At 40.6% G+C, this 12478-nt stretch overlaps 1 protein-coding gene across 6 annotated transcripts in view; it reads right to left on the bottom strand.

Moving 5' to 3' along the window:
* Positions 1–243: 243 nt before the first annotated feature.
* The window catches only part of pou2f2b (POU class 2 homeobox 2b), a 96367-nt gene continuing 84132 nt past the window's right edge, over positions 244–12478 (bottom strand). For 3 of the 6 annotated variants that reach the window (XM_017309437.1, XM_008431320.2, XM_008431321.2), the window contains exons 6-16: positions 12084–12422; positions 11740–11845; positions 9621–9712; positions 9346–9501; positions 9116–9257; positions 8892–9040; positions 8122–8319; positions 7803–8029; positions 6127–6195; positions 5780–5853; positions 244–1900 (exon numbers count right to left, since the gene is read on the bottom strand). In XM_017309437.1, the coding sequence (XP_017164926.1) occupies positions 1572–1900; positions 5780–5853; positions 6127–6195; positions 7803–8029; positions 8122–8319; positions 8892–9040; positions 9116–9257; positions 9346–9501; positions 9621–9712; positions 11740–11845; positions 12084–12422 (1881 nt within the window). In that variant the 3' untranslated portion in view covers positions 244–1571. Of the gene's footprint in view, positions 1901–5779; positions 5854–6126; positions 6196–7798; positions 8030–8121; positions 8320–8891; positions 9041–9115; positions 9258–9345; positions 9502–9620; positions 9713–11739; positions 11846–12083; positions 12423–12478 lie in introns of those variants that run through there. The other 3 variants (XM_008431322.2, XM_008431323.2, XM_017309438.1) reach the window with 3 other exon arrangements.

Genomic DNA, 12478 nt, shown 5'->3' with positions numbered 1-12478 from the left:
TTTAATGGATAGTCAGAAGAGTTTCTCAGGAGAAAATTAGAGCCACAAAGGGCTTTAGAAAGACTTGGACTTAGCCTCTAGTAGGACACAATACAACAAGATTTATTTCACGTGATAAGCTGCCATTACCAAAAAATAAAAATAAAAATGCTTTTGTGGCTCAGTATTTAATACATTTTATCAATTCTTTTACATATAAATTCATTTATGGACTAACTTATTAGGATTTCTTTTTTTTTTTTTTTTTACTGAGAAAGAAACAACATTCAATACTTTTATCTTAAAGAGTGAGGGTCGGGCAGTCTAAATAAGCACTTAAAAACATCAACCTGTTCCTAACGAATGAATTCGCACTGTAAGTTACAGCAAAGTGAGCCATCTCGATCTGCGAGTTAGCGGCACTTGGTGAGGACTGGATCACTTCCGTCATCTGTCCTGCTGCGGGGCGAGTCGCGTTACAAACAAAATACATGGCAACGATGATGACGCAGACGAAGATGATGGCGATGATAATGACGAGAGCTAAAACTACAGTAGCACACAACAATAAATAGGAGCTGAAATGTGTAACAGCACTAATAAATAGTAAAAAAAAAAAACTAATGTTAAACTGTACTTAGAAAATAATGTGTTAAAAAGTTGAACTTTAGAAAAATGAATGCAATTTTACGCTCTTCTAGCAGACGCTCACACACACGATGCAAAAAAAGTAACACTATTTTACAAAATTATAAAAAAAAATCAGTGAGAGACACATGAAGTGAGAGACAGAATGAGTCAGTGACAGGATGAGCTGGTTCTTCATGTTTCGTATGCTTGTGTGTTTGCTTGTTGCAGTAGCAGTAGAGTCCTGGTCCTGGATAGCTTCAGTATTTACACGTCCTTTGAATAAAGCTTTTCTCTCCGTATTTTTGGTATTTGTGATTTTGGTTTGGTTGTCGTTTTTTTTTTTTTTTTTTTTTTGTCTCATTGTGTATTCTTCCAGCTCCTCCTCAGGTAAAATTTTTGGTTTAAACGTATCCTCCTCGCATCGCCTCTTCTTCTTTCAGATCCGCAGCTTTTTGGAAAATGACATTATTTAAAAAAAAAAAAAAAGGATAGTTCTCCTCTTTGTTTCTTTTTATCCGCGCTGCCATTCCTTCTTGTCTTATAGTCAAAGTTATCTTTTTGTCATTTTTGGTTTATGCACTCGGACGTGCCGTCTCTTCCACCTCTTTGTTGCAGAGTCATTGGTTTGTTTTCCTTCAGAGAGACGTGCCACGTCACACGTTTTAGAGAAAAATGTCCACTGCTGTCTCCGTTTCATCCGTCTGGATACATAAAGATTTTTGGTTTCAATCTTTCTCCTCCTTTTCCCTTCTCTTACTTCTTTCCCTCCTTCTCTCCTCTTTCATTCTGTGTATTTTTGGCATCGAAAGACTTGGAGAGAAAGACGGAGAGAGACGCCGGGAAAAAAAACAAAAACAAAAACGAAAGAAGAGCACAAGAGAGAGAAAGAGATAGCTTTGGTGTGAAAGGTGAGGTTCTTGTTTAATCCTTTCTGCTCCTCTCTGATTGACCCCCGGGTGTGGTCACTCAATCTTGGGCCCCCCCAGGGAGGACGGGCTGTGTGCCATTTCGCTGGAGGAGCAGGAGGAGGCAGGGCTGGAGCAGGGGGAGGGGGAGCAGGGCGTGGGGCTGATGCTGCTGGCCGAAGGGAAGTGTGAGGGCTGGGAGACTTTGGCTATGGCGGCGCTGACCAGTCCAGCGCCGGGGCTCTGACCCATGTGAAGGAGGGTCGGGTGGTTGAGGAAGAGGGAGGAGGGAAGCCCGCCTCCTTGACCCCCAGACGACCCGAGCATCACCTTGCTGCCGCCCTCAAGAGTGGAAAGAGGCAGCTGGCCACCACTGGCTGCTAGGGCTGGGGACAGAAAAGGAGATGCAGGAATTAAAAACAATAACTTTCATTTTTTATTATCGTCATGTCAACATGGCTGCCATTTTATCCTGTAGTTTACACACCCAAAAACAAAAAACAAACAAAAAAAACAGGCTTAAATATATGAATATATTTTAATTTATTTAATATATTAAAATAAATTTCAATACATTTCAAAGCATTAAAATATATTAAATGTATTTAATATACCTCAATATTAAATACATTTAATATTATATTAATATATTATATAACTGTATTGGTATGAAATATATGTATTAATATATATTTAAAAATACATAATTTATTTTAATATATTTTAATGTACTTAAATATATTAAATTACTATAATTTAAATCAGTTTTATTCAAGTAAAGTTTAATAAGTTGCTATGTTAAGCAAATGTAGATAAAGTAAGTTTGACAAACTTTAAATGTGCTAAATTAACACATTTGTTTTCAATTGGAGCTCCATTCTCTTTTTTCAGCGCAGTTCGTCCCTGTTAGATTACGTAAAGCTACATCTACTTTATAATAATCAAGGCTTTGTTGTTTTTTTGTCTCTTTAAAATGTTTATCTTTCATTCTCGAAGGTCTAGTGAGAGAGATTTAGAAACGTCGACTGATACACATTCAACATCAAACAGTCTTCCTTATCTGATGCTCTCTCTCCTATCGAGGCTTGAGATTGGTTTGTGTCTGATTTAAGCTCATTTAAACCCAAACCTTGACTAGACTATTCTAAAACTTTAAGATGCCTTGCTTTCTCAGGTCATATTAATCATCTAATGATCTACATCATGTGTCGTAGGAAAAAGCAAACCCAGGTGATGCAGTTTACTAGCAGTTGTATTTTATCCGGATATTTAAAAAGAAATATGGGTCTATATTTTCTTAAATTATGCAAAACATTTAAATATATTTTCCTGTGTTGGAGTTATACTGCTAAAGACAATTTTTGTCTTTAATATAAAACTATCAAAGCTCTTATTTTTACTGCAGTGATCAACAGAGTCGTCCACATTTAGACCCATTAAAAACAGTTGATAAGGAGCAGATGTCGCCGCATGTAGTTTGCGCTTTTGTGCCGCTTGCTGTTTCATATTAATTACTTGATTCTGGTTCGTAATTTTGCTCATAGTGGGTGGAAGATAAAACTCTGAGAAAGTGATTCATCGACATATTTTAGCATATGACCCCAAGATGAGTCACTGATTTTCCATACAACGAAATCTTAAATAATATCAAAAGAGAAGTCTTAGATAATATAGATAATGCACGGCGCTTGTGTAGGTCGTGAATCGTGTGTCACATGGCGTATGATAAATAACGTCGAAACGGTGACAACATCCTAATGCGTAAACGTCTGCACTTAAAGAACATCTTTATGAACTTTATGTGGAAATGCTGAAGCAACATCTAAAGACATCAGTCAGGAGGATAAAGTTTGGGAGCAAAAGGGTCGAAACAAACCATCAAATTAGTTACAATGCAGCTTAATGACACCAATGTGTAGGACTGGCCATCACAAAACCCTGATCTCAGTCAGATAGGGAATCTACAGAAGAGACGGCCTGCGAACCCGACTCAGCTGCACCTGTTCTGTCAGGAGGAATGAGCGAAACTTTCAGCAAGCTGCTGTGAGAAACTTGAGCAAGGAAACCCAAGATATTTCACCCAAGTCATAAAGTTTACAAGAAACTCTGTCAACTACCCACATATGCAAAACTCTGAATTTGAACAAATAAAAACAAGCACGTGCACGTTTGCTCATTTATTATTCTGCCAGTAAGCAAATTGAAATTATGCTTCTCCATAGTCAGACTAAGTCAAGTATGACATTAAATCCGACTTAATATCAGACAACGAGAATAAAAAGGTGACGCATGTTATTAAATGGTTAACTAAATACATAGTTTCAAGATTCAAGCTTCAACTAAAGTCCACAAAAAACATCAAAACTCCTATTTTATTGAAGAAAGCCACATTGTGGTATCTGGATGGTTATTTTCTAAAGCTTCTTGACGTTAAATCAAATACACTCATGTTCGTATGATTCCTAAACAGCAAATGAGCTTCTCAAACAGATGGTTTCCTGACTCAAAGAGCAAAAATACTGACGTTCAAAACAGACGAAAAGGGTAAAGATGAGCAAAACAGCACCTGACAAACAAAAACACGAGCCCACACATTAGCGTAAGCACAGTGACACACGAGCACACACATGCTGAGATCGATTAATGGCTGTAGATGGCGACGTCTGATGAAAAATAAGCTATTTATTTCCTAAGGAGCGCGCTCTCTGTCTCAGCTGTTTCACACTGTTGATGAGCAAACACACTGAGCTGCCTATTCATCCGTGTCTCCAGTCGGTAGTCAACCAGAGCGACTTGATTCATCCACTGTGTGTAACTGTATTAGTCATCATCGCACTTCTGTTTTTGATGAGCCCCCTGCCCCCTCCGTCAGTCTCTCTTTCTCTCTCTCTCACCCCGTTGGAGGTGATTAAAACCGATCGGTTGTCAAACTGACGCCGGCTCTTCACAGGTGGGGAGGGGGGGGGGGTCGGTCACCGCAGGGGGGAGAAACCAGGAGTTTGTTTCAAGGCTTTTCTTGCGCTGTTCTCAAGTGTAGGAAGGTGAATAACGACGCGTGTCATGCTCTGTGTGTGCATGTGAGTTTCAAGGTTCACATCTGTGTGGGAGTGAGTGAGACTGTAACTGCTTAAGAGGAGGAAAATCTACCAACATGCGTTTATTTACAGTGCCTTGTCAAGCTGTTCGTACCCCTCAAACATTTCCACATCTTATCACATGATGACCACGGCCAGGAGGAAATGCGAATGTGTGGCTTTACAAAGATTACAAATAAAAATAGGAGAAGCGTGGATTTGTTTGTAGCTCCCGTTATTCTGAAAACTAAAGCCAGCGCTTACAATCGTCTTAAGAAGTCGCCTGTTCAGACGATTAGTGTAGAGTTGAAACAAATTCCTGAGCCGAGCATTTTAATAAGACACAGCTGAGGCCATTATCTGATGGTGAAGAGAAACCTATCAACCCACTGAAACTGACACGGGGTAAGAAGCATTAATCACTCACACAAGATACCCCTGGCAGCTTCAGAGGGGCTGCAGAGATCCGCATTTCAAATAGTAGAACTTCTTCTTGAGAAACCTATTACTCATTCACTTATTCATTAGGGTACAAAAGAAAGTCATTGCTGAAAGAAGGCCATAAAAAGTCCTGTTGTTTCGTGCGACACTGTAAGCTGCTCACACCGTCTCCATTGTGAATTAAAGTGGTGGCAGCATCATGCTGCAAGGATGCTTTTCTTAAGCTGGGAGTTAAAGAGAAGAAAGCTGGACCTAAATAGAGCCTGCAGAACACTAGAGACTTGGGCCAGAGTAATGGCCTACTCAAAGTCCAGGTAACATACAACTGAGCATCTGTTGAACATGTCTAACTCTATTTTCCCACAAAGACAAGAACAATATTTTAATCTCTAAGTGTATGAAGCCAGTAGAGATGTACACTAAAATGCACAAGTTTTGAGTCACGGTGGCTGAGTACAAATGCACACCACACTTTTCAGACTTTAATTTGCAAAACCCCTTTTAACACAACAAGTAATCACTCAGTATGCACCAACACTATTGTGATTTTATTGGCCCATTACATAAAACGGAATAAACCAATATAGGTATTATTGCAAGGTACTGCATTTTTTTAAAATAAATATATTGTTTCACAACAACCTTAACCGTCTTAAGGATCAAGTGTTTATTAGCAGTTAAACCGTTATTTTTCCTTCATTAATTATTAAATGTCTGTGCCTCCGTTTCCCTGCTTTTACAAACACACACCTTGGATAGTGGCCAGGGGATTGTTACCGAGGAGGGCTTGGCTCATCCCCGTGTTAACTCCCATCACAGTGTTCCTGTTGCGGCACACGCGTGTGCAAGCATGTACACAAACACAGACAGGCAGAGGAGAAGAGGAGAGGGGGGGAAAAAAGCAAGTTTAGCAGCAAGAAAAGGCAAAGGATAAACTCATCCACCCAGACAGACGTCTGTCTGGGTGGAAGGCTCAGAAAAAGCAAGGAGGAAAAAGTTCAAAGCTCTACATATCTATTCATTTTTAGCACAGTTAATTCACACAAAGCTAAGGTGCACAAACTTTTTAGGTGTGATATGTGTAGCCTGCGTCTCACCTCAAGTTTGCAGCAAAGTCAGTGATGTAGTTGGACATTTCGCCGTTCTTTTTACCCATACGCCACAAGCTGTGAACACAACACACAGGATTAGATTCTGTCGCTGCAAAGAGGAAGTTGAAGTATACAGTGGAATGGCTGATTATCAGTGTATGCATTTGAGCCGGGTGTCAATAATTTAAATACAAACTGCAGCTGAACTCTGCATGCTGCTGCGCAGTATAAATTGGAATTATAATTATGAAAATGTGTGGCAATGTGAAGCAGCACTGTGGGTTTCATTTTCCTAAATTTAATAACTTGTGATGGGAAGTGTGCAAAAAGAAACAGTGATTAACAATGCATTAAATAATATTTTTTTTATTTTTGCTATGAAACATCAGATAAATAAATTTTTAAATGCTGCAATTTTTCTTTATGTATATTTTTATTTCATACTGTAAAAATTAAACAAAAAAGCTTATTTTTACGTTGTTGTACTTTATTATCCTACATAGTCAAATTAACTTAAAGGTTAATTTTAGTGGCTAAAACAATTAGAAATATTTTCTTAACAGAGGAACTACTCAAACGTGCTATTTTCTTTTTTCTTCTGTTTGTTTTCCAAAACTAAAATTTCCACCAGACATAATGAATTCTGCAATCTACCTGAGCTGGCCTTTTATATAAAGTATTATGTAAGAGCCAGTCCAAAGTGCAAGCAAACCAAGCAGCTGCTCGGGGCTCCAGGACAGCAGGGGGCGCCCAAGAGCCTTCGACTCATTGGAATATACATGTCAAAATTAATATGTTGTTTCAGGAGCTAATTCTATATTAAAAATTTTATTATTAAAATGGAAAATAATAAAAAAATATATTTTTCATTAAAATTTTATATTTTAATTAAAAAATGAAATGATAATAATGAAAAAATTAATAATCCAGACCATAAAATCTGTTTTCAGAGGCTGCACATTATTCACCTGCTAAGTCAAATAAAATAAATAAATAAATACATTAAATTAAATTAAATTAAAATCACAATAAATGATAGACGATTGGACCATTGGATCTAAGAAATTTCACTATTTGTCCCAAAACTTCACTTTGAAAAATTGACCAACATGCCATAAATTGCAGAGACAAGATAAAAAGCTTGTGAAGGTTTGGGTCTCATGTAAAATTGGCAACAAGGACGGCATTCTGCTGGCTTAGAAAGACTAGACAAGTTTTAACATTTGAAAGTGCAGATGTGTCTGCACAAACTGGTTATTGAGCACTCTACATTTAGTTACCGAAGAAAAGTGTTAGAGCTACAAAATGCAGCTGCTCATTTTCTATCTGCCACTGGGAAATCTCTTTACTGGTTTTCTCGTCAGGCTCTGTCAGATTGCAAGTTTTTACTGCTCTAAATCAGTGTTTCCCAACCCTGGTCCTCAAGGCACACTGACCTGCATGTTTTAGATGCTCCCCTGCTTCAACACATTCAGCAAAAATCTGTTAATCAGCCATCAATTGAAATCATGTGTGTTGAAGCAGGGGAACATCTAAAACATGCAGGTCAGTGTGCCTTGAGGACCAGGGTTGGGTTTCACGGCTCTAAATGGCCTGGTGCCTTCATACAAACATTCTCCTCCTGGGGCCCCAGACAGTTTTGTGCCGGCCCTGCATCCTGTGAACGTCTCCGGGTCTCTTACCCTGTGTTTAGGTTGAGTGTACTGTGGCTGGGAGTGGCAGGGCTGGCTGTGCTGCGGGGAGGAGGTGGAGGAGTCGCTGGGGAGGGTGTGGAGCTCAGAGGGGGGTGGGCTGAGGTGAGAGAGGGGTGAGTGGAAGTGAGGCTGGAGGTCAGGGGACAAATGGAGGACATGGTGGTCACCGTTGTGCTGCTGAGACTGGTCACGGCCTGCGACAGCTGGCTGGACATCTGGTCAGAAAAAAACCAAAACGGTACAGATGAGACGCTGCGAGACGATAACAGATCGTCTCCAGACGGAGACACGTCGGTCTGATATTCACCATATGAGGGCTGTAGCAGGGCGGCTTGTGCGTTTGTGGGGCAGTGGGGGGCTGGCTGGGCAGCGGAGGGGTGGCACTGGTTGGGTTGATGCGCTTCTCTTTCTGCCGGCGGTTGCAGAACCAAACCCGGATCACCTCCTTCTCCATGTTCAGCTGCTCCGCAATCAGCAGGATCTCCTCCGAGGTAGGCTTCTGGTTCTGAAGGGAAAAATGAGTCCGCATTGTTTCAACTGAGACAAAGGAGCCAGGGTTATAAAAACGAGAACAAAAATGTTATTAGCTGTAAAGTCGGTATAAAAAACCCTGCTAGTGTTTGCACAGAAACACAGCTAGCTACTGAAGGAGCATAGAAAAGTTTATAAGAGGTCAACGCTGTGGGGACTGTGTAGTGTAGCTTTCAGTATTGGTGTTACTGAGAGATGTTGCTAACTTTGGTGACTAATAGTGACCATGATACAAGAGACAATGAGACGTAAAGCTGCCACAACCAGAACTGTAAAAAACCTACAAGGCGACAAAAATAATCATTGTTTTGTTTATGTGTTTGATAAAAAAGATTTTGTAATTTCCTCTCCTGGATCATCAAATCAGCAAACGTTACAATTGTTAAATTTTAGTGACATAAAATACATAGATAATTGATCTGAAGCCATAAATAGATAGAATAGAATTAGAATCTTCCTCTTATTTTATAGATAAATAAATAAATACAAACATTCAAACTTTAAAAACTGGGTAATAGATTCTAATAATAATAATAATAATCTTACCGTCAGGAATGCACGCTCCAGGGCCACACGTACGTTCGTCTCAATGCTGGTTCTCTTCTTTCTCCTGCGACCAGGAACGCCATCGAAGCCCATAGACGGAGAGGACAGGGAGCTGGGACTGGGCAGGGTGCTGTCTATGGACATGGTCTCTGCAGGGCAAAACCCACAGTTACTCCTCAGTCAGAAGGAGTGAAAGTGTAAATATATTTTGAATAAGAGCTCACCTGCATCGTTGAGCCACTTTTCCAGCAGTGGCTTCAGCTTGCACATATTCTTAAAGCTCAGGTTGAGCGCCTCGAAGCGAGAGATGGTGGTCTGGCTGAAGTCGTTGCCGTACAGCTTCCCCATGGCCAGGCCGACGTCTCCCTGTTGGCAGGGTGGAGGAAACCGGTTTGAGACAAGTCAAAGCAGACAGAGATGCTTCAGTGCTGACGTGACATCGGCCTCTGCTCACCTGCGTGAAGCCCAGCTTGATGCGTCTCTGCTTGAAGGTGCGGGCAAACTGTTCCAGCTCCTCCAAGTCGCTGGGCTCCTCGGGGTGAGAGGTCACAGAGGGCACCGTAGTCATGCCTCCTCCTCCGCCCACATCTATGCTCTTGTCTCGCTGCACCTGACAGGACATGAGATGAATGAAAGTGAAAATGAGAAAGGAAGTGTTTTTTGTTTTTTTCTCACCGTGCTTGTTCATGGAGTGGGTTTGTCTTTTCCACTGAGTAAAAAGTTTCCTACCTGCGACTGGAGTCCCATTCTAGTTGGAGCAGACAGGAGGCTCCCTTGGTTTTGCTGAGGTAGCGGAATAAGATTTGGTGTCGATAGGAGTCCTGATCAACAAGAACGCACAAGAAATCGTGTGTAAGTCAAAAAGAAGGAGACTTTGTCTGCATCAGCAGCCCTTGAACCTTTTCACACATCGACACGTTAAAATCAAAAACATCAATGTAGAACAACACAAAGCAGGACGTAATGGGAACTAAAAGAAAAATAACCCAACATTATTTTACTCAGAAATCTTTTAAAGGGGACCTATTATTGTTCATATTTTGTATGTTTTTGTTCTTCCATTTGGGTTTCTTGAAAAACCCACACATTGTATTTTTTAGCAATGAGTTAATTTCTTTTGGTGTCTGAAAAATTTGTCATTTCAAAAACCTGCCAAAAGTAAAGTTACAAGTCAGCAGGCACTGGCCCTCACCTCGCACATTTGGTCAGTTGGTTTTACCGCTGTACTGGGTTTACATTGGCTGCTGGAAAAGACAAGTGTTTTTTTGTTGTTGTTGTTGACTTGCCATCCAGAAACCACTTGCTACATTCTTGTTGGTTGTGCAGGAGGCTTCACTTCTGCTTTTCAAAGATGTACAGGTGTATAATTGTGCATCTGTTTGCAGCCATTTTCATGTGCGAGTGTAAACTTTGACCAGCTTATTTAGATTTAAAGTGACAAGACGCTGTACAACAGCTCCGTCTGAAAAGAGCACAAAACAGTCAGAACTGACCAGCTAAAATCTCATCCTCTATGATCTTAGACCTATCCTGACCTAGCCAAAGAAGCATAATATGTGACCTTCAAGCAGGATGTGTCTTTAAGTTCCTCTGAATTAATACCGCCTTTCACAGCAATTACACTGCAAATCATTTGGGGTACATCTCTACTGTTTTTTAGAATGTCTACAAATTGCAATGTTTGCCCATTTTGCTCAGTAAGACTTGATAGAGAGCTTCTAAGTGAAGCATTTCAGCTCTGGGTGAATTTCTTTTATCACTGTCCTGCCCTCTAGCGCAGCCTCTAATAGGTGGTCTTCCACTATTTCCCTGTATTTACATTTACAGCTGAACATTTTCCCATCAACCCCTACCTGCTTCCCTGACGCTGCTGAAGACAAGCATTCCTTCAGCATCAGGCTGCAAACATGATGAGCACCTTCTTCCTATAAAGCTTGTGGCAAACTGCAAACAGGGTTTTATATGGAAGACTAACATTTGTTCCATCAACAGATTCTGTAGCTGCCCTCAATGTATCATGGCCCACTTTGCTGTTTCTCCTTCGTCTCTCATTTCAGGTGGACGGCCATGTCTTACACAGTTTCTTGCTGTTTCTTGGTCTTCATGATGCTTTTTTTTTTTAACTCTCTGAGATAGAGGTGGGTAGATCAATCTAAAATATTGATCATATCAATACCAAGTCATTATCTGCATCAGATTGATACTTTAGTTTCAGATTTACTCTTGGTTTTTTATTTTCATTTTTGTACTGTAGTTTCTCAACTCTGCCTTAAAAATAAATTTTCTTTCGATTTGCTCTCAAATAGTAATATTTTGCACTTTGTTTATTTAGGAAAAATGCCCCCAAATAATGTCAATATGTTATTAAATGACTTTGTAGACACCTTTAAACTTTGTCCAAATATTTTCCTAGGTTTGAAAAAAAATAATTAAAAGAAAAAAAACAACAGAAAGCATATGTCATCAGACGTTTGATGACATATCAAGCTTAAATAAAATGTATTCTTATCACTATTGACATTGCCCCTGTATTTACTTGGTATTGGATCCAAAATATGCAATAGTTTGGTATCTACTCTACTCTAAGAGGTTCTAAAGTGCAGCTGCATTATATGTACAATTAGAATAAAAGTTATTTGCAAAGTATTAATAGAGTATTAATATAAATGGTTGTTTCAATGTTCATATTTTTATTCATAAAAATAAATGGAACTTCCGATTCTTTAACTTCACAATTATGTCCGCTTTGTATCGGTCCTCTGAATAATGTGACATAATGATAAAAGGTTCAAAGGGCATCAATACTTTTATAAAACACTGCATAAATCAAAAAGTCTGGCACTCCCACCTTGCTGGCTCTGCTGTGCCTGCGGGAGGAGAAACTGGGCTGGAGACGGAAGCGGGTGACCGGGCACCAACACCAGCTGCTGAAGCTGCAGCAGCTGCTGAATGTCCTGTTCAACAGAGAAACAAGTTCATAAATGTTAGCAGGCGGGAACTGACTCACATTTGCAAGAAAAGGATTTCATAACGGAAAGGCGTGCTAATAAATCATTTGTTTTCACTGGGAAAAGGGAGTGGGTCTGGATGTAGAGCGGAATGATAAGAACAAACGGGTGAATCAGGATGAGTTGTTCGACTGACTGAAGGCCCCTCTTTGATCAGGAAATGTCTGGGACTGGCGGTCAGTACCTGGGCTGTGAGCTGGATAGGCTGGGAGAGAGTGAGCTGAGGCGGAGGAGGCGGGACAGGGACACTTTGGGTGTTTTGCTCCTGTGTGCTCTGTCCCTGTCCCTGGGACTGAGCCTGCTGCCCTGTCTGTCCTGTGTGTTGCTGCTGCTGCTGTTGCTGCTGCTGCTGGGCTTGCTGATTTGCTGCTGCAGCTGCCTGAGCTTGCTGATTGGCTTGAGCGGCGGCATGGGCAGCATGAGCTGCATGGGCTGCATTGGACTGCTGCACGGCAGCAGCCAGGAGCTGTGCCTGAGCCTGCTGCAGCAGCAGCTGTTGCTGCGCTGGCAATAAAGCTGTCAGCTGCAGAAAGAAAGAAAAAAAGAAAGAGGCAGGTACAGAAGAGGAAAAGAGCAAGA

This window comes from Poecilia reticulata, linkage group LG16, assembly GCF_000633615.1.
Source record: "Poecilia reticulata strain Guanapo linkage group LG16, Guppy_female_1.0+MT, whole genome shotgun sequence".
NCBI classification, from domain to species: domain Eukaryota; kingdom Metazoa; phylum Chordata; class Actinopteri; order Cyprinodontiformes; family Poeciliidae; genus Poecilia; species Poecilia reticulata.
Note: the sequence above shows the minus strand (reverse complement) of the source record. Positions and strands in the feature narration are given on the sequence as shown.